Here is a 25,586-nt window from a genome sequence, read left to right on the forward strand (position 1 = left end):
AATAATCCAAATAATAATAGCAAGGAGATCATGGGTAAGTACAGTTACCAAAAATACAACAGTGCAGTCTATTTGTTGTAATTAAGATCTCCTATTCACTATTATATTTAATCAGTACTTTTTTCTACCTTATTTTTTCCAATACATTTCTCTCCCTCAAATTAATCTGGACCTTGTTAAGGCACATTGTTTTTGAATGAAGCAGGGGGCATAAATGGATGTTCGGGATGTGCATATTAGCATTTGGGTTGCTCCTCTTTTCATCTGGGGAGGAATCTTATTTCCAATGAACTCCTCACACAAATAGCAAATCAGAGATGAGAATTCAACATCTAGGGAACTGTAAAAGCAATTTTTCATCCTCCAAATTAAGATTGCAAGTTTGCAGATGAATGGCATGACCCTATTTTGGTGCTACCGTTTTATTAACACACACACAAAGTTCAACATAGCAAAATGGCAGCTTTCTGCACTATGTTGCATTACATAAACTTTTGGTCAGCCCTCCAAATCCCTTTCATTGGTTTAGTGTTTGATTTCCTTATACCCGTGTTAAGTGTCCCGGGATGTTCTACTACATTAAAAATACTACACAAATGCAAGTTGCTGCTGTATGACTATTTAGTGAGCTCCTCAGTTATGCCAACAGAAGGAAATAGGGATCACAGGCTATGTGCTTTCCCATAGTCAGGAAGAATTAATTGGAGTCAACAGAATTAATGTACACCAAATGTTGCATACAGAAGGAAGCAAGAGAGTTGCCAGAGAGAGGGTTAGAGTCACTGGTTAGGGACATGATTCCTAATAAATCATCATAATGCTACCTGAAAAAATTTAGAATCATGGAACAAAGTAATTGCTAGATGGAAGGAGACAAAGGTCCATGTATTTTGCATTCTACCATCCTGGTTATTGCATAGTACAATAGAATGCGTGTTGTTGCTTCATCAAGGAGTAGAAATGACCTCCCTCAGCCGATAAATGCAGATGTTAGGAATCCAGACTTCAAAACAGCTAGAATTAAGAATTATGGATCTCAGTGAAGATTGCTTCCACATATGGTTGAGATAACGGATAGATAGGAGTTCACTATGTGAATCTGCTTGACACTGCAGGAACTTTCTCAGAAAATGCAGACTACAGAGTGTGATAGACCAAGAAATTGCACCAGGGAGAACTTCTAAAGACAATGGTAGTTTTGAATGGCAGTCACTGAAATTTCAATGCATGTTTTGAACAAGATTCTTTCAACAGAGTTTCAAGGTGTTTTGAGGGTTATTAAATCTGTGATGAAACTGAACACTGCTTCACTTAGCACCAGAATATTCAGAAGGAGCTAAGACATTTAGTAAAAACTTCACTGAAGCAATAAAATACACAAATGACAATTCATTAGATATGTTTAATCATGAGATTGTTTAAAGCCATATTTTCAATATTCGAAATGTTAGTTATTGAAAAATGGCATTAGATTTTGGAAGAAAGTTTTGACTGATTTTTCAGGAAAATAAAACATAACTGCCTCATGGTGGGACAGATAGTTGTTACGGGCAGTGTTGGCATTTAAGAAAGTAATATCCATATTAGAAATTGGTGTACAGCTAAATTTTGAAGTTTTAACACTGGAATTCCCTTTAAAAATACTTACAAAGCATTTTAAAATGTGACACAGGAAGAAAGAATCTGAGGGCAAGGTGGGTGTATCATTGAAGATTTATGACGCTTAAATATATAAAAAGAAATGTAGGAACACAAAAATTCTTCAGATGTTTGTTGAAAATTCTTGGTTGACAGCCTTCCATCTCAGTTTGCATCATAATGGTCAACTTTATATTAAACATCGCCTGCTGTGGCTCAGGAGCCCCACTCTAGCATGGCAGTCTCTGCCACATTTGCAAAAGAGGATGACAGTGGGCTGAGAAGGTGTGTGATTCACTGGCTTCTATTTTCTCCAGGTCCTCCTCTCAGCCAGCTGAGCTTTCTATTTCTGCTCACCTCTTCCAATGTCCCTCCAAACAGTTAGCCTCTAGAGGTCACAGCCATCAGCAATTGTCTCCCATTGTCAATGTCCACTATCTTCATATTTCCACAAGACCATAAGCCATAAGACATGGGAGCAGAAATTAGGCCATTTGGCCCATCGCGCCTGTTCCGCCATTCAATCATGGCTGATAAGTTTCTCAACCCCATTCTCCCGCCTTCTCTCCGTAACCTTTGATCCCCTTACCAATCAAGAACCTATCTATCTCAGTCTTAAATACACTCAATGACCTGGCCTCCACAGCCTTCCGTGGCAATGAATTCCATAGATTCACCACTCTCTGGCTAAAGAAATTTCTCCTCATCTCTGTTCTAAAAGGTCTTCCCTTTACTCTGAGGCTGTGCCCTCGGGTCCCAGTCTCTCCTACTAATGGAAACATCTTCCCCACTTCCACTCTATCCAGGCGTTTCAGTATTCTGTAAGGTTCAATCAGATACCCCCTCATCCTGTAAACTCCATCGAGTATAGACCCAGAGTCCTCAAACGTTACTCATATGTTAAGCCTTTCATTCCTGGGATCATTCTCGTGAACCTCCTCTGGACCCTCTCCAGGGCCAGCACATCCTTCCTGAGATACGGGGCCCAAAATTGCTCACAATATTCTAAATGTGGTCTGACCAGAGCCTTATAAAGCCTCAGCAGCACATCCCTGCTTTTATATCCTAGTCCTCTCGAAATAAATGCCAACATTGCATTTGCCTTCCTAACTACCGATTCAACCTGCAAGTTAACCTTAAGAGAATCCTGGACTAGGACTCCCAAATCCCTTTGCACTCCAGATTTCTGAATTCTCTCCCCATTTAGAAAATAGTCTATGTCTCTATTCTTCCTACCAAAGTGCATGACCTCACACTTCCCCATGTTGTATTCCATCTGCCACTTCTTTGCCCATTCTTCTAACCTATCCAAATCCTTTTGCAGCCTCCCTGCCTCCTTAATACTACCTGTCACTCCACCTATCTTTGTATCACCTGCAAACTTAGCCAGAATGTCCTCAGTTCCTTCATCTAGATCATTAACGTATAAAGTGAAAAGTTATGGTCCCAACACTGACCCTTGTAGAACTCCACTAGTCACCAACCGCCATCTTGAGAAGAACCCCCTTATCCCCACTCTCTGCCTCCTGTCAGACAGCCAATCTTCTATCCATGCTAGTACCTTGCCTCTAACACCATGGGCTCTTATCTTACTGAGCAGCCTCTTGTGTGGCACCTTGTCAAAGGCCTTCTGGAAGTCCAAGTAGATAACATCCATTGGCTCTCCTTTGTCTAACCTGCTCGTTACCTCCTCAAAGAATTGTCAGGCATGATCTCCCCTCGATGAAACCACGCTGACTTTGCCCTATTTTACCATGCACTTCCAAGTATTCCGAAATCTCATCCTTAATAATGGACTCTAAAATCTTACTAACGACTGAGGTCAGGCTAATCAGTCTGTAATTTCCCGTCCTTTGCCTCACTCCCTATTTAAACGGGGGGGGGGCGGGGGTGGTTACATTAGCTTCCAGGTGTCCTTGTAATGGAGGTATGAATGCCCAGCAGGTCATGCCCAGTGGCCGGTTCACCGTACAGAAGGTCTTTGAGTATACAGCCATCATCCATCCAGTTAGTGTGGCCAAGACAGCACAGACTTTGTTGGCTTAACAATGAGTGTATGCTGATAGAATTAGCATGTTCCAGGACCTTTGAGTGGTTAACTTTGTCCTGCCTCAAGATGCTGAAGATACTTCTGAGATAGCAAAGGTGGAAAATGTTCAGCCATTTCTCCTGCCTAGCATATGTTGTCCAGGTCACACTATTATAGAAGAGTGCACTGAGGATGCAGGGCTTGCAGTTTGGTGCTCTCAGTCAGGTTGCTATTCATAGTAATTATGGTTTTATTTAGTGTGTAATGTACCTTTAAGAAAAATATTTGTTAAGGAAGATCACATGATCTGTAGTAACCAATAGGAGAGTGGCGTGGGCTACCTCAGCAGCCAGTGTAGAGATAGAGTTGGAGTCAGTGTAGAGATAGGGTTGGAGTTGAAAGCACACATGTAATTGCTGCTCAGTATATTATAAATAAGCTTAAAAATTTCCACCAAAGAAGTGTCTGCAGATCAACTCGATCATTAATAGTACAATTTGGCCACCCTACAACAAACTAGTGATGAGGTTGGGATAGAATTGAACAGAAGAAATCAAGTTAGAAAGGAGTCAGCACTGTACCTCGCCCAGTGATTGTAAGTAGCAAGCTCCGTTAGAATTGAAGAAGTTATCCCCTCTCAAAATACCAAAGTTCGGGAGAATTGATCCTTTTGAATTAGCCAGGCAATTGGTCTCAATTCATAGAACACTTCACATTCTTTTTTCAAGCAAACAAGATAATAGGGGAAGAGAAGAGGCGAGTGATCCTCTTGAGTACTTGTGGGAACAAAACCTATAGCTTGATTCGATGTTTTACGGCACCCAGTGCCCCAGGTTCAAAAAATTTTGATGAATTTGTGGACCTTGTGAAGGGTCACTTTCAACCCAAGCCTTCAATCACGATGCAGAGGTTCAGGTTTACTTCGCAAAAAAGAGCCCCGGATGAGACAATTGCATGTTACGTGGCAAATCTGAAGCAGCTAACAGGACATTGTGAGTTTGGTACTACTCTGAAAGACATGTTCAGAGATCGTTTAGTGTGTGGTGTGAAAGAAGACTCTATTCAGAAAACATTATTGTTCGAAGTGAATCTGGATTTCAAGGATGCACTAGAGATAGCACGGGCCACAGAAAGCACAGTAGAAGATGCACAATCAATATGGTGCCGTCCTCTAGATCAGGTGGGAAACCTCAACCAAAAGAGACGTGAGAAAGCGAGGCTCTGACGAGAAGCGGGAAACAACCCCCACTAGCCGAAAATAAAGAAAAATAACTTACCAGCGAAATTGAAGAATAAGTTTAATGGAAGTGGAAACAAGCAGTCTTTTAGCGATTGGCAGTTTAAAAAAATGATTGCTACTATTGTCACATGGACATTTGATGGGGCAGTGCAAGGAAAGACTCAAGCTGGCTTGTAAACAAAAGAAGAAGCCCAATAAAATCTACAATGTAGAAGAGCCTGAAACAACAAATTCAGACATTCACTCATTGTTTAATCTGAAAGCTAGAAAGACAGAACCGATATTTGTCACAGTGAAATTAATTGGGAAAGCTGCTAGAATGGAAGCAGACACGGGAGCTTTCACTACAGTAATTGGGGAACATACCTTCAGATAGTTAAATAATAGTGGACATCCATTAGGTTTAGAAGAAACAGCTGTCAAACTAAAAACATATACAGGTGAAGATATTCAAGTAAAAGGCATAAGCAGAGTAACTGTCCATTATGGAAACCACTCAGCAAAGCTACCAGTGCTAGTATTGAGAGGCAGAGGATCAAGCCTTCTGGGGCAAAATTGACTAGATGAAATCAACCTTAATTAGCCACTGAGATTCCAAAAGGAAGTTGGAAACATTCCTGTTTTGAAAAAGGAGTGTGTATGGACTCAACAACCTGAAGAATTGCAGGGTGTCTTAAGCCAAAACCTGGAAGAACAGCAGCAGGAACCCGAAGAGACCCTGCTTGATGACAGAGTTCGAGACGAGGTGAGCAATCTTCGAAGGGCAAAAGAAAACCTGTTGAAAGACCTTCACTACAAGATTCCCTCAGATCAAGTTTGTACCTCTGAAAAATTATGAAGAGAAAAGAAAGAATTCAGCACTTCTCTGAACAAACTGAAGAATGATTTGGCAGAGAAAACACAACAATGCTCAATTTTCCAGTAGGCAGCAAACAAATACAAAAAAGAGACAGAAGAGCTGAAGAATCAGCTAAATGGAGCCAAAGAGGCTTTGGAAGCAAAAGTCGCAGACAGATAGTGAAATTTTGGGAGAAGTCCAGCCCACGGTGAAGTCAAAAAGAAGGCCGATAGTAAAGTCTGCACGAGAAAGGAGGAGGCACTTAGAAAGAAGATACAGAAATAATAATAGGGCTTTAATTCTGGCCGCATATAAATACACTTTCGTACATTGGCCTGGCAATCAAATCGCAAACACCGATGCCCTTAGTCGTTTGCCTTTACAAGAAAATGATGAGCACATCCCAGTTTCACAGGAACTTGTTTTACTGTTAAATTTCTTAGATTCCTCGCCGGTGTGTGCTCGACAGATCAGAGACTGGACAAGTCGGGACCCAGTCCAATCTCAAGTACAAGAACAATTACTCATGGTTAGTCATAGGAGTCCATACCTGACAAAATGAAACAGTACTTCAACAGAAGGCATGAAATAACCAACCAGGACGGCATCTTATTGTGGGAAGCATGAATGATAGTTCCTCCAAAGGGAAGGGAGCTACTTTTAACTGAACTACACAGTGCCCATCAAGGTGTTTCCCTAATAAAGACCATAACACGCAGCTCTCTTTGGTGGCCAGGGATGGATGGCCAAAAAGACAGTTTAGTAAAGCTCTGTGTGCAATGCCAGCATTGCGAACGTTGCCAGTGACAGTTCTGTTACTCTCATGGGAGCGGCCTGGTAGACCCTGGATGCGGTTACACATTATGTTGGACCTTTCCTGGGAACAATATATCCCCTCATTGTCGATGCTCATTCAAAATGGTTAGACGTATATGAGGTGAAGCCACCAGCGTCAGCTACTATAATTAAGAAACTACGTCAGAGTTTTGCCATTCACGGACTACCAGAAGTAGTTTTTTCCGATAACAGCATGACATTTACGAGTACTGAGTTTCAATGGTTTATCAGCCTCAACGGTATCACTCATGTGAAAACTGCACTGTACCATCCTTGCTCAAACTGACTGGCCGAAAGGGTGGTTCAAACGTTCAAGACAAGCATGAAAAGGCTAACCGGTGATTCCTTGGCAACCAAGGAAGAATGCTTTCTTTTTCATTACAGGGCTACCCCTCACTCAACACCTGCAGAGTTATTGTTGAAACAGCGTCTCAGGACGAGATTGAGTTTTATAATGCTGAATTTAGAGGAGAAGATGGAAAGCAGTCAGAGAAACCAGAAAACTGGACACGACCGGCATTGTCATGAGAGGAAATTCACCATGGGAGAGTCGGTATATGTGAAAACTTTTGGGAAGGACGAAAGTGGTTGCGGGGTGAAATATGTGCGGTGACTGGGCCTTTATCTTACCACATGGAGATGGAAGATCGGATCATCCATAAACATGTGGACCATTTAAAAAAGAGAGAGATAAATCATTAAGATCCACCAGTGATCATGACCAGATCTGCATTTCCTCTTGAGGATACTCAATTCAGGGCTGACATATCTGATGTTTCTGTTAGAGTTGAGGATACAGAACTGCAAGTGCCCACCAAAGCACCTGATGTTCAGGCAACTCCAGAAAAGGAGGTTCCTGACAAAGATCCTGAAGTTGTGGAGCTGTGACATTCCACACATACCAGGAAACCACCTGAAAGACTGAACTTGTAAATTCCTTACCCAATGTAAATAGGATGCTGTCTTGAAAAATATGTACTTGTAAGTATATGTATAGCTGAGTTAAAGGGAGAGGAATGTAGGACTTATGATTTTATTTAGTGTGTAATGCACCTTTAAGAATAAAACTTTTTCAGGAAAATCACATGATCTGTAGTAACCAATAGGAGAGTAGCGCGAGCTACCTCAGCAGTCAGTGTAGTGATAGAGTTGGAGTTGAAAGCACACGTGTAGTTGCTGCTGAGTATATTGTAAATAAACTTAAAGTTTCCACCCAAGAAGTGTCTGCAGATCAACTCTATCATTAATAGTACAACTCAGCCACCCTACGCTATTGTTCCACAGTCTCCTACTCAGCTTGACCTAAGAGCTGCAGCTTTTGCAACGCACGTGATGATTTCAGAATCAAGTGACAGATTGCTGATGATTGTAGAGTCGAGATATGTGAAGCGATTAACAACCTCCAGCATCAGTTGTTAAACATACAGTATAAATAAAAGCCAAACACTCGTCTGTTCCAAAATAATAAAGGTGAAACATTTTTTTTGTTTAAGCCCGTGGAAAAGTTTGTTTCCAAAGTTTAAAAAGAAATGGCCACTATTTTGACTGTGTTTAATAAAGGCTTAAATTTTATAATTCCACTTAAAATTTTCTAACATTTCCTATTGTTTGTGTACATTATAAGAATGCACAAGAGGACCTATTAATAAATGACTTACTGAAATGCATAGCAACAGCAATTCTAGAAACATAATTGGATCAATTATTTCATTGCTTCATAATTTCAACGACATATATATTTGCATTTATATATGCCCAGAAAATTATTTTATAATGTGCAATAATGAAAGATTTTAAAAGGCAAGTAAGCATGATTTAAAAAGTTAAAGGTGCTTTAAAGAGATCATGTATTAAAAAACAAATACCTTCTTATTCTAGTGCTATTTCAGTGTCAGCTGTGGCTCAGTTGATCGTACTCTTGCCTCCGATAGGATTCTGAGTCCAAGTCCCTCTCCACAACCTGAGTACAAAAATCAAGGCTGACAATCCAGTGTAATACTGAGGGAGTAATGCATTGCCAGAGACATCATCATTCAGATGAAGTGGTAAACCTAGGTCTTATCTGCTCTCTCAGGTAGATTTGAACAATCCCATGTCACTATTTTAAGGCCGAGCAGGGGAGCTATCCCCCATGTCCTGGCCAATATTTATCCCTCACTCAACATCACAAAAAAACTAATTATCTGGTCATTATCACTGCTGTATGTAGAAGTTTGCTGTGTGCGAAACGGCTGTCACATTTTCTACATTACAACAGTGATTACACTTCAAATGTAGTTCATTGGCTGCAAAGTGCTTTGAAGCATCTGGTAGTTGTGAAAGGTGCTATCACAAAGTTATGCTTATGTCAAATATTAATTTTTAATTCATCAGCTGGAAACAGGAATTGGACTTTTAAAAAGATAGATCTTTTTGAAACCAACTAAAGTTGATGTCAAACTAGATCAGGATGGCCAACACTGTTTTACCTTACTATATATTTCACATTCCAACCTTATGGAGAAAGAGGGAAAGAAGAAAGAGAAGACAGAGAGATAAGAACAGAGGGAGAAGGGAGAATTCCAATTAAGGCAGCTCAAGCTGAGTAGGTAAAGACCCACTGTACCCAGCAAAGATACCGCTCGTGAGGGTACTGCCCCTAGCTCAGGACTGAGTGGTGAGCTCTGTAAGTTCTCCCAGCTGATCCCAAGATTTGATGAGTGGGAGGTGGAAGCATTTTTCATCTCATTTGAGAAGCTTGCAAAACAGCTGAAGTGACCAGCGGACCGCCGGACCCTGCTAATGCAAAACAAATTAGTAGAAAACACCCATGAGGTTTATTCCCTATTATCCAACGAGAGGTCATCAAATTATGAAGTGACCAAAATTGCTATCTTAAGTGCATATAAGCTGGTATCTGAAGGGTACAGTCAGAGTCCGAACTCTCCAAAAACAGTCCGAAGAAACTTACACTGAGTTTGAAAGGGTTAAGCAACTTGCTTTTGACCAATGGGTATGGGCATTTGAGTAGAGTCCACTTACAAAAGCTTCAGAGATGTAATTCTCCTCCAGGGGTTTAACAATTTATTTCCCCTTTCCTTTAAACCAATGTGGAGGAACAAAAAGCTTTAAGAGCCAGACAGGCAGCCCTCATAACAGATGACTATGAGTTAACCCACAGACCCACAACTCAAAGTAAATTGGGGTCTGGTCATTCTTAAATGGGTAGGGAGGGATAGGATAGAGGTAAATGAAACCGAGGCAGGCTCAAGAGAAAAGGAGAGTAATGAACGAAATTCAGATCAATCCCCAACTTTTGAAAGAAGGAAACAAGGTGGAAAAAAGGTAGGAAATGGCTCCATGTTTTCTGTGTCGTAAGCCAGGCTACCTGATAGAGAACTTCTGGCATGTAAAAAGACCCACAGGAGGCACTATAGTCAAGACAGTGTCCATGGCCATGAAAGTAATGAGCCTGTGTTCAAATGTGACTGAGGCCAGAATACCTACAAGGGGAGGTGATGGTGTAGTGGTATTATTGCTGGACTAGTAATCCAGAGATCCAGCCTGATGCTCTGGGGACCCGGGTTTGAATGTCACCATGGTAGATTAATTCAATTTTTAAAAATCTGGAATAAAAAGTCTAATGGTGACCATGAAACCACTGTTGATTGTTGTAAAAACCCATCCTGAAACTCCCTTCCTAACAGCATTGTGGGTCTACCTATAACCGTGTGGACTGCAGCGGTTCAAGAAGGCTATTCACCACCAGCTTCTCAAGAGAAACCAGGGATGGGCAATAAATATAGCCCACATCCTGTGAATGAATAATTTTTTTTAAATTGTATTTAAGAGAGAAATGGACCCTAGTTTTTCAAAAGAGCTAGAGAAGGAGATCAGCATTCTCTGAGATATTGGCTGTTTGCGGACTCTGCAAGTGGCAGGAATTGGCCGTTCTCTGCCTGAGAGCCAAGTGTATACCAGTGTACTGGTTAAGGGAATGTGCAGAGGTGCCTTGAGTGAAAATTTACCTACAAAGCAGGCCAGTTACAAGGCTAGTATTGGTGGATGTGATACCAAGCTTGCCCTTTCAATAGTGGCCTTTTTTTTTAAGAAATGACTTGGCAGGTTGGAAGGCAGCACCCCTAAAGAGCCAGGGCAGTCCAAGGAGATTGGAAAGACTGGGAGGAAAACAACAAACTTCTGTACAAGTGCAGTGGATTGAGGGAGATTCAAAGTTCCCACAGGAGTCGATAGAGCACGTAAGGTTGAAGAAGCTAAAGAATAGCCACAGAGCTAAAAGGGACCTGGATAGATCCTGAAATATTTTAAAAGGCCAGGGTAGAGCCTGTTGAATTTAAAATGGGCCAGACAGCACCAGGGAAAAGCAAAAATGCAAAACAGGGAACAGCAAGGGTTGAAGGGAATGAACCCGCAATATGACTGGCTGAGACCTTTTTCCCAGATTTAAATAGGAACCAGGGAAGTCCCCGAGCAGACAAACAGAAAGTGAGGGAGATGCTTCACCTAATCAAAGAACCACTGGGCAGTGTAGCAGGAGCTGGACAGCCACCTGAGGACAGTTTTGTCCCAAAGGACATGGGACAGCTTAGGGGAAGATGCTTTCCCAAGGCAAAAGGAGAAGTGAAGGTAAAAAACAAAAACCACTTATGAAAGCCACAAGGGACATACCAGTGAAATCCGTGTGGAATTAGCCATGGGTGAATCAAATGGGAAAGTTCAAAATTCAAAACTCCCCACACCCAGCATTATAGTTTTGAAACTCACTGAAGATAAGGTGCAGGAGGTGAACCCAGAAAGCTTACAGGGGTTTAAAAGTAGGCTACAACCCACAACCACCCAAGAAATAGGATTTGTCAATATGCCCAAAGCAGAATCATTGGACCCATGGTTTGTGGAAATGGACAAAAAGACCTTGATTTTTCAGATAGCTCTCCAGACGAGTTGATTGAGTAATGCTCAGAATATATAATTACATTGGAGTTACTGGCAGTTGGGGAGAGGTTGCATGACCAGGCCAGAGTTTTTCTGTGATTTAAGAACATGTGTCTCTCAGAAGAACTGGAGCAGCGGCTGAACTAAGTGATGGTCCTGGCCCCTCGCTCTCTCTCAAACCAACTAACAAGATTATTAATTTGACTCTATTCTGCAGTAGGCAGATTCTTTTTAAAGAATGCCATGATGACGTGTTGTGTTCAATGTGGACTATTAATCTTTAATTTCATTGGCTGGTCAGATATATATTGAAATGCTTTAAAAGGGTTTTTGCCAAGTAAAGGCACTGACTTTAAAATGACTGTAAAAGTTACCTGACCTACAAATTGTCCAAGTCTGGAAACTTCTGAACGTGTATTTGCCAGGAAACATAGCTTCAGGCCCCTAAGTTCACACCTGCCATTGTCTACACACTCTATAAAACATAAGGACAATGACCAAGATAGAGGAGCAGATTCGGCCCATCAAGTCTGCTCTGCCATTCAATGAGATCATGTCTGATCTGATAATCCTCAACTCCACTTTCCTCCCTTTTCCCCATAAATAAGACCGTAAGACAATTGACCACTAGACTTTCTGACTGTAGAAACTACCAAGAACAATGTACTATCGCCAAGTTTGCAGATGACACAAAAATAGGTGGGAAGGCAAGTGGTGAGGATGACACAAAGAGTCTACAGAGGCATATAGACAGGGAAAATGCAAGGTTATGCACTTTAGCAGCAAGAATAAAGGAGTTGACTAATAGGTAAATGGAGAAAGACTGAAGAAAGCTGCAGCGCAGGGATATTTAGGGGGCCTTGTGCATGAATCCCAAAAAGCTAGCATACAAGTTCAGCAGGTAATAGATAAGGCAAATGGAATGTTGGCCTTTATTTCAAAGGTAATGGTATTTTCAAAAATTGGCAAGTCTTGCTCAAACTATACAAGGCACTAATTAGACCACACCTAGAATACTGTGAACAGTTTTGGTCCCCTTATCTAAGGAAAGATATACTGGCATTGGAGGCAGTCCACAGAAGGTTCAATAGGTTGATCCTGGGGATGGAGGGATTTTCTTATGAGGAGAGGTTGAGTAGGCTGGGCCTGTACTCATTGGAGTTTAGAAGGATGAGAGGTGATCCTAGTGAAACATATAAGATTCTTAGGGGCTTGACAGGCTAGATGCTGAGAGGCTGTTTCCCCTTATGGGTGAGTCTAGGACCAGAAGGCATAATCTCAGAGTAAGGGGCACCCTTTTAAGACAGAGATGAGGAAGAATTTCTTCTCTCAGAGGGCTGTTAATATGTGGAATTCTTTACCACAGAGTGCTGTAGAGGCTGGGTCTTTAAGTATATTCAAGGCTGAGATAGACAGATTTTTAATCAGTAAGGGAATAAAGGGTAATAGGGAAAAGGCAGGAAAGTGCAGTTGAGGATTATTAGATCAGCCATGATCTCATTGAATGGCAAGCAGACTCGATGGTCCGAATGGGCTACTTCTGCTCCTACGTCTTTTCGTCTTATGGTCTTACTTGGGTGGGTTTTTAGCTCAATAAAAGCTAACTCCTTTGTGTTTAAACTCAAGAATGCCTGTCAGACTGAGTTATTTGCAATTAGCACATAAATGGTTAAGTACTAACACCGAATTAACACCTTCATCCTTATAAATTTTTTTAAACACCTGTTGGGTAAATCAAAGACTGGGAAAGAAAGGGCAAGTCCTGGCACATATCCTCATCAAGTTGTAACAAGAAAGAATTCAATTCCTCAGCTGCATTTCTAAAAGGAAAGAAAACCCAGCTCCAGCTTTATCTGTCTTGCTAAAATAAAAGCAAAATACTGCGGATGCTGGAAATCAAAAATAAAAATAAAAATACCTGGAAAAACTCAGCAAGTCTGGCAGCATCTGCAGAGAGGAACACAGTTAACGTTTCGAGTCCGTATGACTCTTCAACAGAACTAAGTAAAAATAGAAGAGAGGTGAAATATAAGCTGGTTTAAGGGGGGTGGGACAAGTAGAGATGGATAGAGGGCCAGTGATAGGTGGAGATGGTCAAAAGATGTCATAGACAAAAGGACAAAGAGGTGCTGAAGGTGGTGATATTATCTAAGGAATGTGCTAATTAAGGGTTGAAAGCAGGATGAGCAAGGTACAGATGACTCTAGTGGGGGTGGGGTGGGGTGAAGGAATCAAAAAAGGCTAAAAGGTAGAGATAAAACAATGGATGGAAATACATTTAAAAATAATGGAAAAAGGTGGGAAAAGAAAAATCTATATAAATTATTGGGCAAAAAATCAGAATGGGGGTGGGGATGGAGGAGAGAGTTCATGATCTAAAATTGTTGAACTCAATATTCAGTCCGGAAGGCTGTAAAGTGCCTAGTCGGAAGATGAGGTACTGTTCCTCCAGTTTGCATTGAGCTTCACTGGAACAATGCAACAGGCCAAGGACGGACATGTGGGCATGAGAGCAGGGCGGAGTGTTGAAATGGCAAGCGACAGGGAGGTCTGGGTAATGCTTGCGGACAGACCGAAGGTGTTCTGCAAAGCAATCACCCAGTCTGCGTTTGGTCTCTTCAATGTAGAGGAAACCGCGTTAGAAGCAATGAATACAGTAGACTAAATTGAGTGAAGTGCAAGTGAAATGCTGCTTCACTTGAAAGGAGTGTTTGGGCCCTTGGATGGTGAGGAGAGGGGAAGTAAAGGAGCAGGTGTTGCATCTTCTGCGGTTGCATGGGAAGGTGCCGTGGGAGGTGGCTGAGGTGTATGGGGTGATGGAGGAATGGACCAGGGTGTCCCAGAGGGAATGATCCCTGCGGAATGCCGCCAAGGTGGGAGTGAAGGGAAGATGTGTTTGGTGGTGGCATCATGCTGGAGTTGCAGGAATGGCGGAGGATGGTCCTTTGAATGCAGAGGCTGGTGGGGTGATAAGTGAAGACAAGGGGGACTCTATCATGTTTCTGGGAGGGAGAGGAAGGTGTGAGGGTGGATGCGCAGGAGACGGGCCGGACACAGTCAAGGGCCCTCTCATTAACTGCCTTGCCACTGAAAGCGAAACGTCCAGATGCTGCCTACAACCAGTAGAGACTCCAAGCTGCAAACTGAAACTTGTTTCATTTCTTACAGACTCTAATTTGGCCAATCTATCTTCCCCCGCTCTATAATCTATTTGTGTCTTTAGACTTTGAGTCTGTGTGTACGTACGCGTGCGGAAGTCAGAGCATATCTTATTATTTTACTTAGATCGGTTTTACGTATAAACTAACCTCTTTCTTTGTTAAACTCAAAAAAACCTGTCCGATTGGTTCTTTTGTGATCACAGTCTGTCAATAGTTCAGTGCGCATGAGTGGACAAGGGTAACCTTTTTAAACAAAAAACCTGTTACAGTCAAACGAGCAGAGGGAAAAGAAGGGAGCCATTCAACCCCTCATCACCTGGTTGTAACAGTGCTGCATTAATTAAAGTCTTTCTTTTCCATTTTACAGCAAAAAATTAACATGTAGGCTTTCTAGATTATTTTCATTATCAAATGACAGATAGACTGGGAAATTTCAGTATTACTTTGCATTAAACAATTGATTGCCAACCAGCACCTAATATTACTATTGGCACTTCTATTAACTTAACATGAGCTAAGATAATGGTTTGGTTAAAACAATTTTTCATCAGGATATGGACATGTGTTCGATAATGTGACTAATAGCAGCTTCAACCCAGAAAGCATTCTAGTATTCTGTATCTGTTTATGAAACAGATGTATGCCAATCAGTAGAAAAAGTGCACAGCAATTGTGGAATTTCCTAAAGTCCTTTCTAGTTTCAGTAGTGCTGGAATAAGTGCTCCCCTGGTGACACAGTAAGCTTCTCAAGTGAATAAATGAGCTATATGGATCAGTATGGTTCCGGGTTCAATCCTTGATCTGTGCTGTTACTTAACCTTACACAGATGACAATAGAATCTGCTAAATCTTCACCTCTTTTATGCTGCCCTGAGATTCCCGGAGTCTCTCATGGGAGACAGAGCAGGATCTGTGTCTGCAATGCAATTACACAAGTATAGTGTCCAAATTATCAAATAAAGCAAAATAATATATGCACACCAGGAAACGTCACATTAGCTCAAAAACAGTTGCAGAATATTCAAAATAACTTCATCTAAGACAATAGCAGCTGTTACAACTTCTTTGGTACAAACACTAAATAACATTAACTGTGACTCTCAGAAGCCAGGAGTTCATAGTAAAATTTTCTGTTTCAAGTTTGTGCACCCAAACCTGAGAAGTGATCTTTAATTGCTTCAAATTTGCGTTACAGCCAATCTGGTTCTAATAGGCTCTAGTTGTACTTTCAAAAACAATGATTAGTTGGAAACACCAGTGGCAACAAAAAAGTTGACTATTTTTGCAAAATACTGAAAGACTTAGCTTAAAAATATAAAGGTTGGCATGCATGATCCATGCAACTTTGGAATATTTTCCTTGGACACCGGTTTGAACTCAGAACTCAACGTTGTTTCTTCATCATGGGGATTAATTTATATATCAGGAAAATCTGGAAAATAAACTCTCAATTGATCATATAACACATGAAAATAGATTTGTCAATATGCCCAAAGCAGAACCATTTGACCCCTGGATTGTGGAAGTGGCCATTGACATTTACTTCCTTCACCATCGATGCACAGTAGCAGCAGTGTGTACCATCTACAAGATGCACTGCAGGAATTCACCAAGGCTCCTTAGACAGCACCTTCCAAACCCACGACTACTACCAACTAGAAGGACAAGGACAGCAGACAGATGTGAACACCACCACCTAAAAGTTCTCCTCCAAGTCATTTACCATCCTAACCTAAAGGGTTAAAAGCTGTAAAGACATCTAACCATGCAGTCAGAGATATTTGCATAGTGCGAGCAGTTTTCTCCAGCAGCTTGCGGGCATTGGCTCCTTCAATTGCAGAAGCACACTTGAATCTGCACTACCCCTCACAGCTCATCAGAAGCCACATAACTGTTAGAGGTAGCATACCCAGAGCACTACCATCAGATGCTCGTGAACACCCAGACCCAAACTAGAAAAAACCTAACAAGGATGTTAAAAAGGAAACAGGACCGGGGAGCAGGGGGGGTGGTGGAGGCACCAGGTTCTGAAACAACAGTGGCAACGAACAAGTTGAGTATTCTTGCAAAACACTAATGCCAGCTTAAAATGTGATGGTTGGCATGCATGATCCATGCAATTTTGGAATATTTACCGTGGACTCTGATTTGAACTTAGAGCTCAATGTTGTTTTTCCATTGTGAGAGTTAACTTATATGTCAGGAAAATTTGAAAAATAAACTTTCAGTTGATCAACTAACACATGGAAACTTGTCAGCTGCTCTGTGGAAATTCATTGTTTTTTATTCATTCACAGGATGTGGGCTTCGCTAGCTGAGCCAGCATTTTTATTGCCCATCCATATTGCCCTTGAGAAGGTGGTGGTGAGCTGCCGTCTTGGACTGCTGCAGTCCATGTGGTGCAGATACACCCACAGTGCTGTTAGGAAGGGAGTTCCAGGATTTTGACCCAGCAACAGTGAAGGAACGGGGATATATTTCCAAGTTAGGATGGTAAATGACTTGGAGGAGAACCTTTAGGTGGTGGTGTTCCCATCTGTCTGCTGTCCTTGTCCTTCTAGATGGTAGTAGTCGTGGGTTTGGAAGGTGCTGTCTAAGGAGCCTTGGTGAATTCCTGCAGTGCATCTTGTAGATGGTACACACTGCTGCTACTGTGCATCGATGGTGAAGGAAGTAAATGTTTGTGGATGTGGTGCCAATCAAGGGGGCTGCTTTGTCCTGGACAGTGTCCAGCTTCTTCAGTGTTGTAGGAGCTGCACTCATCCAGGCAAGTGGGGTGTATTCCATCACACTCTTGACTTGAGCTTTGTAGATGATGGACAGGCTTTGGGGAGTCAGGAGGTGAGTAACTCGTCACATGATTCCAAGCCTCTGACCTGCTCTTATGGCCACAGCATTTATGTGGCTAGTCCAGTACAGTTTCTCATCAATGGTAACCCCCAGGACGTTGATAGTGGGGGATTCAGTGATGGTGATGCCATTGAACATCAAGGGGCGATGGTTGGATTCTCTCTTGTTGGTCATTGCCTTACACTTGTGTGGCACGAATGTTACTTGCCACTTGTCAGTCCAAGCCTGGATATTGTCCAGGTCTTGCTGCATTTGGACATGGGTTGCTTCAGTTTCTGAGGAGTCGTGAATGTTGCTCAATATTATGCAATCATCAGCGAGCATCCCCACTTCTGACCTTATGATGGAAGGAAGGTCATTAATGAAGTAGCTGAAGATGGTTGGGCCTAGGACACTACGCTGAGGTAATCATGCAGTGATGTCCTGGAGCTGAGATGACTGACCTCTAACAACCACAACCATCTTCCTTTGTGCTAGATATGACTCCAACCAGTAGAGAGTTTACCCCCTGATTCCCATTGACTCCAGTTTTGCCAGGGTTCCTTGATGCCACACTCAGTCAAATGCTGCCTTGATGTCAGGGACAGTCACTCTTACCTCACCTCGGGAGCTCAGTTCTTTTGTCCATGCTTGAACCAAGGTTGTAATGAGGTCAGGAACTGAGTGGCCCTGGCAGAATGCAAACTGGGCATCAGTGAGAGGTTATTGCTAAGCAAGTGCCACTTGATAACACTATTATTGACCCTTTCCAATACATTACTGATGATTGAGAGTAGACTGAAGGGGTGGTAATTGGCCTGGTTGGATTTGTCCTGCTTTCTGTGTACAAGACATAGCTGGGCAATTTTCCCCCTTCCCAGGTAGCTGTCAGGGTTGTAGCTCTACTGGAACAGTTTGGTTAGGGGTGCGGCAAGTTCTGGAGCACAAGTCTTCAGTACTATTGCCGGAATGTTGTCAGGGCCTATAGTCTTTGCAGTATCCAGTGCCTTCAGCCGTTTCTTGATATTACGTGGAGTGAATTGAATTGGCTGAAGGTTGGCATCTGTGATGCTGGGGACCTCCGGAGGAGGAAAAGATGGATCATCCACTCGGCACTTCTGGCTGAAGATTGCTGTGCATGTTTCAGCCTTATCTTTTGTACTACTGTGCTGAGCTGCTTCATTATTGAGGATGGGGATTTGTGGAGCCTCCTCCTCCAGTTGTTCAATTGTCCACCACCATTCACAACTGGATGCGGCAGGACTGCAGAGCTTAGATCTGATCTGTTGGTTGTGGGATCGCTTAGCTCTATCACTTGCTGCTTGCGCTGCTTGGCAGGCAAGTAGTCCTGAGTTATAGCTTCACCAAGTTGACACTTCATTTTTAGGTATGCCTGGTGCTGCTCCTGGCATGCCCTATTGCACTCTTCATTGAATTAACGTTGATCTTTTGGCTTGATGGTAATGGTAGAGTGGGGAATATACTGGGCCATGAGGTTATAGGTTGTGTTTGAGTGCAATTCCTCTGCTGCTGATGGCCGAGAGGACCTCATGGATGCCCATTCTTGCCTTGCTAGATTTTTTCTAAATCTATCCCATTTAGCACGGTGGTAGTGCAATGCAACACGCTGGAGGGTATCCTCAATGTGAAGGCGGGACTTCGTCTCCACACTGATTTTGTGGTGGTCACTCCTACAGATACTGTCATGGGCAGATTTGCATTTGCGGCAGGCAGATTGGTGAGGATGAGGTCAAGTTATGTTTTTCCCTCTTGTTTGTTCACTTACTATCTGCCACAGACCCAGTCTAGCAGCTATGTCCTTTAGGACTTGGCCAGCTCGGTCAGTAGCAGTGCTACCGAGCTACCCAGAGTACATTCTGCACCCTTGCCACCCTCAGTGCTTCCTCCAAGTTGTGTTTAACATGGAGGAGCACTGATTCACCAGCTGAGGGAGGGCAGCACATGGTAATCAGCAGGAGGTTTCTTTGCCCATGTTTGACCTGATGCCATGAGACATCATGGGGTCCATAGTCTATGTTAAGGACTCCCAAGACAATTCCCTCCCACTTGTATACCACTGTACTGGCACCTCTGCCGGGTCTGTCCTGCTGGTGGAATAGGACATACCCAGGGATGTTGATGGTGGAGTGCAGGACATGAGGATGACTACGTCAGGCTAGTCTGTGAGACAGCTCTCCCAATTTCAACACTCCGGATGTTAGTAAGGAGGACTTTGCAGGATCAACAGGGCTGTGATTGCCACTGTCATTTCATTTCATTTCCAGTGCCTAGGTCAATGCTGGGTGGTCTGTCTGGTTTCATTCCTTTTTTAAGGCTTTGTAGTGGTTTGTTACAACTGAGTGAGGGCATTTTAAGGGTCAACCACATTGCTGTCAAATATAGGTCAGACCAGGTAAGGACAACGGATTTCCCTCCCTAAAGGGCATCAGTGAACCAGATGGGATTTTACAACAATTGACAATGGTTTCATGGTCATTATTAGACTTTCAATTTCAGATTAAAATTCCACCATCTGCCGTGGCGGGATTTAAACCAGAGCCTTAGCCTGGGTCTCTGGATTACTAATCCGGCAACAATACCACTATGCCATCGCCTCCCCCAGTTTCCATCTCCCAGAGATTTCCATCTCTGACCACAAGTGTTTTTTTAAAAAGCAGAGTTCATTTAGTTTTTACAGACACACATTTAGGAAGAGTTTGTAGCGTGGAAAAAACCCATTTGGCCCTTGCAATTTAAAGAGCTAAACACAGTCCCATTCCTTTTTGTCTTTTTCTTTACCAGATGTTTAACCAATTACATTTCAAATGGTATTATAGGTTCCACTTCTACCATTGTTCCTGATGGATGATCCCATGCTCTAACAACTCCCCATGTGAAAAACATTTGCTAATCTTCCCCTTTGTTTCTTTTGTCCTTATCTTAAAATTATGTCCTTTAGTTACCAACTCACTGACCAATGAAAATGTTTGTTCCTGATTTACCTTATTCAAACTTTTCATAACTTTCTACACCTTTAGCTGATTTCCTTTTGCTCTTCTCTATTGTAGTGATCCAGTAAAGAGTTTCTCATCTCCCTTTTCATATCAATAGCTTATCACCTCTGGGACTAGCTTGACAAATATCTTCAGCAGGCTCTCCAAGGCTTTGAGATCCTTCCTAAACTAGAATGCCCAAAACTGGGCACAATATTCTAATTAGGGATTAAGCAATGGTATGTTTACTTTTAGGTGTTTTGCTTTTGTATTCTATAACTCTATTAAACTAAATTACATGTGCTTTTTGTTTTACAGCTTGATCAACTTAGCCTTCCATTTTTAAAGATTTATCTGGACACGAGTACCTCGCTGTTCCTCTTTTGCTTGCTGTAACTTTCTGTACCCCCCTTGGATAGATCTCTGTGTTCCTTATTTACTTATAATGTCCCAAAGCGCACCTCCTACCCAAGATGTTCCAAGCTCCATACCACTAAAGATATCTTTACATAAAACTCATCTTTTCATTTTTCTCTCATTTCCTTCTCGCCAAGCAGGCAGCTTGAGCTTGACAGCTCTTCTTGAACTGTGGGCCATTGTGGGCTCAAGCTTCTTTCCGATGACTTTATGATGTAATCTGTCTGGTTTTATTTCCATGGTGCAATGCTCAGGAGCATCTCCTAAATTTGGAAATCAAGAGTTTAGTGTTCAATGTGAAGTCATGTTGGTCACATGGCTTGACAGAGGACTGCACAGATTGATGCATTTGGTATTCATTTTCAAATGTATAAATTTTGCACTAAAAGCAACAACATGTGCAAACAGTATAATTGATGAATAATTCTGAAATATTGTTTGCAATAACACCCTGAACATAGGATCACAATTAGTACAGTTTAAACCTTGAAACATGTATATTTAATTATATTTTATAATTTGTGCTAAAAAGCACACTGAATTGTTGAAAACGTGGGCCAGGATTTTACTGCCCCTCTCATCTGGAAGGATATTACACTCCTGCTGAATTGAATGGGGATTTAAATAGCTCACCGCATCCACCAGGGGAGACATGCCGCGGCAGGGCTGTAAAATTCTGGCTGTGATTCTGGGAATGTCAGGTGTCCGTAAAAAGCATTTTGAACCTCAATTCATTCCTAATGATCCACGAGGTTAATGACAGAAACCTGTTTCAGTGCCAAAGCTAGAAACTAATAAAGTACAAGTACTGCAACCTCACCTATAGGGCAGAATTCTGCCATTGATGGGCGGGCGGGCCCGACTGGCTTGACAGCGGGCGGGCAGCCGATTGCCGCCGCCGAAGCGGGCCCCACAGCCATTTTGAGTGGACCGGCCAATTAAGTCCCGCCCAATGGGCTGCCCGACAGGAAGCGCTCTGCGCTTCCTGTGCTGGGGGGGAGGAACTCCCCAACTCTCAAAGTGTGCTCTTTAGCGCATGCACGCGAAAGAGTGCACTGCTCTCTGAGACTAAGTGCTGTCTCAGGGAGATCGGTGAAAGCTTCATAAACATCAAAAATAGAAAAAGAAAAAAATTATTAAAATGTTCCCCTCATGTGACAATGTCACATGAGATGGGAGATGTTAATAAATATGACTAAACCTTTATTAAACTTTTTAAAAACAGACATGAAACCTCATCCCACCAGTGGATGAGATTTCATGTTTTTTCAGAAGCCCCCTGGGGCTCCCGGCCTGCCCGCCAGCCTTAAGGTTGGACTGGCAGGGCCTTTAATTGGGTTAACTACCCTGCCAATGGCCTCAGTTAGCCATTGACAGGTCAGCGGGTGGACAGCTGATTTTGCTGTCCGCCCGCCTTCCCGAATATTTAAATGGGGTGGGATGACATCGGGGGGTCAGGTAGACAGCCTATTAAGGCCATTAAGAAATTAATTAAAGCACATATGAACGCTGACCATTCACACTTAAGGTGACACAGTCACATGAGGGGACACATTTAAATACATTTTTAAATCATTTATTCAATCCTTTTAATATCCATTCAATCTCCTTGAGGCAGTTCCGTGCCTCGGGAGGTTGTTGCACTCTTTTGCACACATGTGCCAAAGAGCGCTGAGTAGTACCGACCTTGTAAAATGGCATCACGGCGCCAACCCCGGGTGGTGATCAGCTCTGAGCCTGCCCCCGCCCTCTCCCACCCAGCCCGCCCGCCATAGGAAAAATCCTGGCCCAAATTTCCCTCTGGGATTTGGTTTGCACAGCAATTAACACCAGAAGTGTGTGTGTGCACACGAGAGAATAAGTGTGGGAGTGAGAGAGTTGGAGTGAGTGTGTGTGGGAGTGAAAGGAAGCATGAGAGTCTGTCTGTGGGAATTAGGGAATGAGCATGAGTGTGCGGGAGTGAGAGAGTGAGTGTGTGGGAGTGAGAGAGTGTGTGTGTGTGTGAGGGGGGGAAGAGAGTGTGTGTGTGAGAGTGAGAGAGTGAGTGCATGTGTGTGTAGGGGAGTGAGAGTGAGTCCTTGAGAATGTGTGTGTGGGTGAGTGGTGTGTGGGAGTGAGAGAGTGAGTGTGTATGTGTGTGTGGGACTGAGAGAGTGAGTGTGTATGTGTGTGTGGGACTGAGAGAGAGTTGGACAGGTGACTTTGCACGGGCGGGATGAGGTTTCTGTTATTAAATTTAAAAAATGAAAATGTATGGGCAAAATTCTCATCTTGTATATGTTCAGTTAAGTGATTCTATGCAAGGGCATTTTTTCCTGATTTTAAAATCTGTTTTTACTGCATTTAATTTCTTCAGCTCCCTGCCTTCAGGGACCTTTCATTCCACATTCCCCCCCGCCCTGACTTCAGCGCTCGCACTCCTCCTGCCCCTATCCCGGCAGGTCAGAGCATTTCTGTGCGCGCTTCACACTGGCTGGCTGTTAATTGGCCAGCCAGCATGAAATCGCGGTAGGTGGCCGATCGTGGGCAGCAGTTCATTCTCCAGCTGCTCCCAGGCCCACCAATCGTGACAGCACACTGACCAAAAAATCCTGCCCAGTGTGTGCACGGGAGTGAGAGTGTGAGCGAGTGACTGTGTGTGCACGGGAGTGAGAGTGTGAGCGAGTGACTGTGTGCATGCGGGAGTGAGTGTGAGCGAGTGACTATGTGCGGAAGTGAGAGGGAGAGCGAGTGACTGTGTGTGCACGGGAGTGTGAGTGTGAGCAAGTGACTGTGTGTGCACGGAAGTGAGAGTGTGAGCGAGTGACTGTGTGCGCGCGGGAGTGAGAGTGTGAGCAAGTGACTGTGCGCGCGGGAGTGAGAGTGTGAGCGAGTGACTGTGCGCACGGGAGTGAGAGTGTGAGCGAGTGACTGTGCGCGCGGGAGTGAGAGTGTGAGCGAGTGACTGTGCGCTCGGGAGTGAGAGTGTGAGCAAGTGACTGTGTGCGCGCGGGAGTGAGAGTGTGAGCGAGTGACTGTGCGCGCAGGAGTGAGAGTGTGAGCGAGTGACTGTGCGCGCGGGAGTGAGATTGTGAGCGAGTGACTGTGTGCGCGCGGGAGTGAGAGTGTGAGCAAGTGACTGTGCGCGCGGGAGTGAGTGTGAGCGAGTGACTGTGCACGTGGGAGTGAGAGTGTGAGCGAGTGACTGTGTGCACACGGGAGTGAGAGTGTGAGCAAGTGACTGTGTGCACGCAGGAGTGAGAGTGTGAGCGAGTGACTGTGTGCGCGCGGGAGTGAGATTGTGAGCGAGTGACTGTGTGTGAACAGAAGTGAGATTGTGAGCGAGTGACTGTGTGCACGCGGGAGTGAGAGTGTGAGCAAGTGACTGTGCACGCGGGAGTGAGAGTGTGAGTGAGTGACTGTGCGCACGGGAGTGAGTGTGAGTGAGTGACTGTGTGCACGCGGGAGTGAATGTGAGCGAGTGACTGTGTATGTGCGGAAGTGAGAGGCAGAGCGAGTGATTGTGTGTGCACAGGAGTGAGAATGTGAGCATGGGGAGGGGTGTAGGGGAGGTTGGGGGGAGAGTGGGGAGGAGGTTGGGGAGGGGATGGGGATTTGGGAGGGTGGTGGGGAGGTTGTTGGAGCGAGGGATGAGAAAGGGCTTGGTGGCAATGGGGGCACTAATATTTTTCACTTAAAAAGCATAGTTTTACTGACTTTTTGGGACTCAAATGATTAATGCATTAGAAAACAACATCATAGTAGATTTAGAAATGATAGAGCACTGGCACCTCAAAATTTGCCACCACGCTCCATGTTATCCTGCAGGATAACAAGGAGGCCATTCTGAAAGGAACAGAGGCAAACTCTACTAGTGCAAGTTCATAGCATGTCCTGTTCCACAGCGTCACTTTCAATCATCACCACTAGGTAGGGCAGAGTTTAAGGCACACAAACTATTTACATAGGGCAGAATTTTCCCAGCCCCACAGTGGCAGGTCTGGAGGTGGGGGAGCAGGGGATACTGGGAAAGTTGCATAAAATGCTGACTGGATGACTTCCCCTCCACTCTGATGTCCCTCACAGTTTTGTCCCTTGCTCTTATAAATTGAGTTTGGGGTCTTTCGTGAGCACCTCCATTTTGAGGCATGCCTTAGGTCTCTCTTTTCTTTAGCAGCGCTCACATCTCCTAGTCGTGTTACCAGCTGGATATTCCTGCAGCCGCTCCCATTGTCCCTTCCACTTATCCGATCCACCCACCATCTTTAATTGGGTGGCGAACACGGAGGCAACCTTCTAATTAGCCACCTCCCAGAAGATCTCCCCAGCCGATGTGCTGCTGATCCAAGAAGGGTTGGAACCCAGAAATGGTCCTGATGCCTGAAACTTTTATAAGTGCATAAGATTCTGTCCATACTTTCCACATTTCATGCCGAATGCTCCCCTATTTATTTTTACATTTTCAGTTTGTGTTTTTTTTTTAAATGAACATTTTTAGTCCAGCTGCTCAAGACTATGAAATGTAATGTATCTAGGAAGGTTTCACCCCCTAGTTATTGTAAAAATTTGGATATGCCACAGATACCTTCTCAGGTTCAGTGGCATCACTTGCTCCCATAAGGGGATCCTCTACCTTTCACATTCTGGAGGTGACAACACAGCTGAATATCTACTTAAATTATGGTGTAAACCT

The 25,586-nt window shown here is 43.5% G+C and overlaps 1 protein-coding gene across 3 annotated transcripts in view; it reads right to left on the reverse strand.

Annotated features, from left to right (window-relative positions):
* Nucleotides 1-25,586, reverse strand: part of kcnj3a (potassium inwardly rectifying channel subfamily J member 3a) — a 282,475-nt gene that overhangs the window by 190,639 nt on the left and 66,250 nt on the right. The window contains exon 3 of one of the 3 annotated variants that reach the window (XM_041201290.1): nucleotides 8,448-8,542. The exons of the other annotated variants lie outside the window; for them this stretch is intronic. Within the exon in view, the coding sequence (XP_041057224.1) occupies nucleotides 8,463-8,542 (80 nt within the window). The 3' untranslated portion in view covers nucleotides 8,448-8,462. The remainder of the gene's footprint in view (nucleotides 1-8,447; nucleotides 8,543-25,586) is intronic. 3 annotated transcript variants of the gene reach the window in all.

This window comes from Carcharodon carcharias, chromosome 12 (genome assembly GCF_017639515.1).
Source record: "Carcharodon carcharias isolate sCarCar2 chromosome 12, sCarCar2.pri, whole genome shotgun sequence".
Taxonomy (NCBI): Eukaryota; Metazoa; Chordata; class Chondrichthyes; order Lamniformes; family Lamnidae; genus Carcharodon; species Carcharodon carcharias.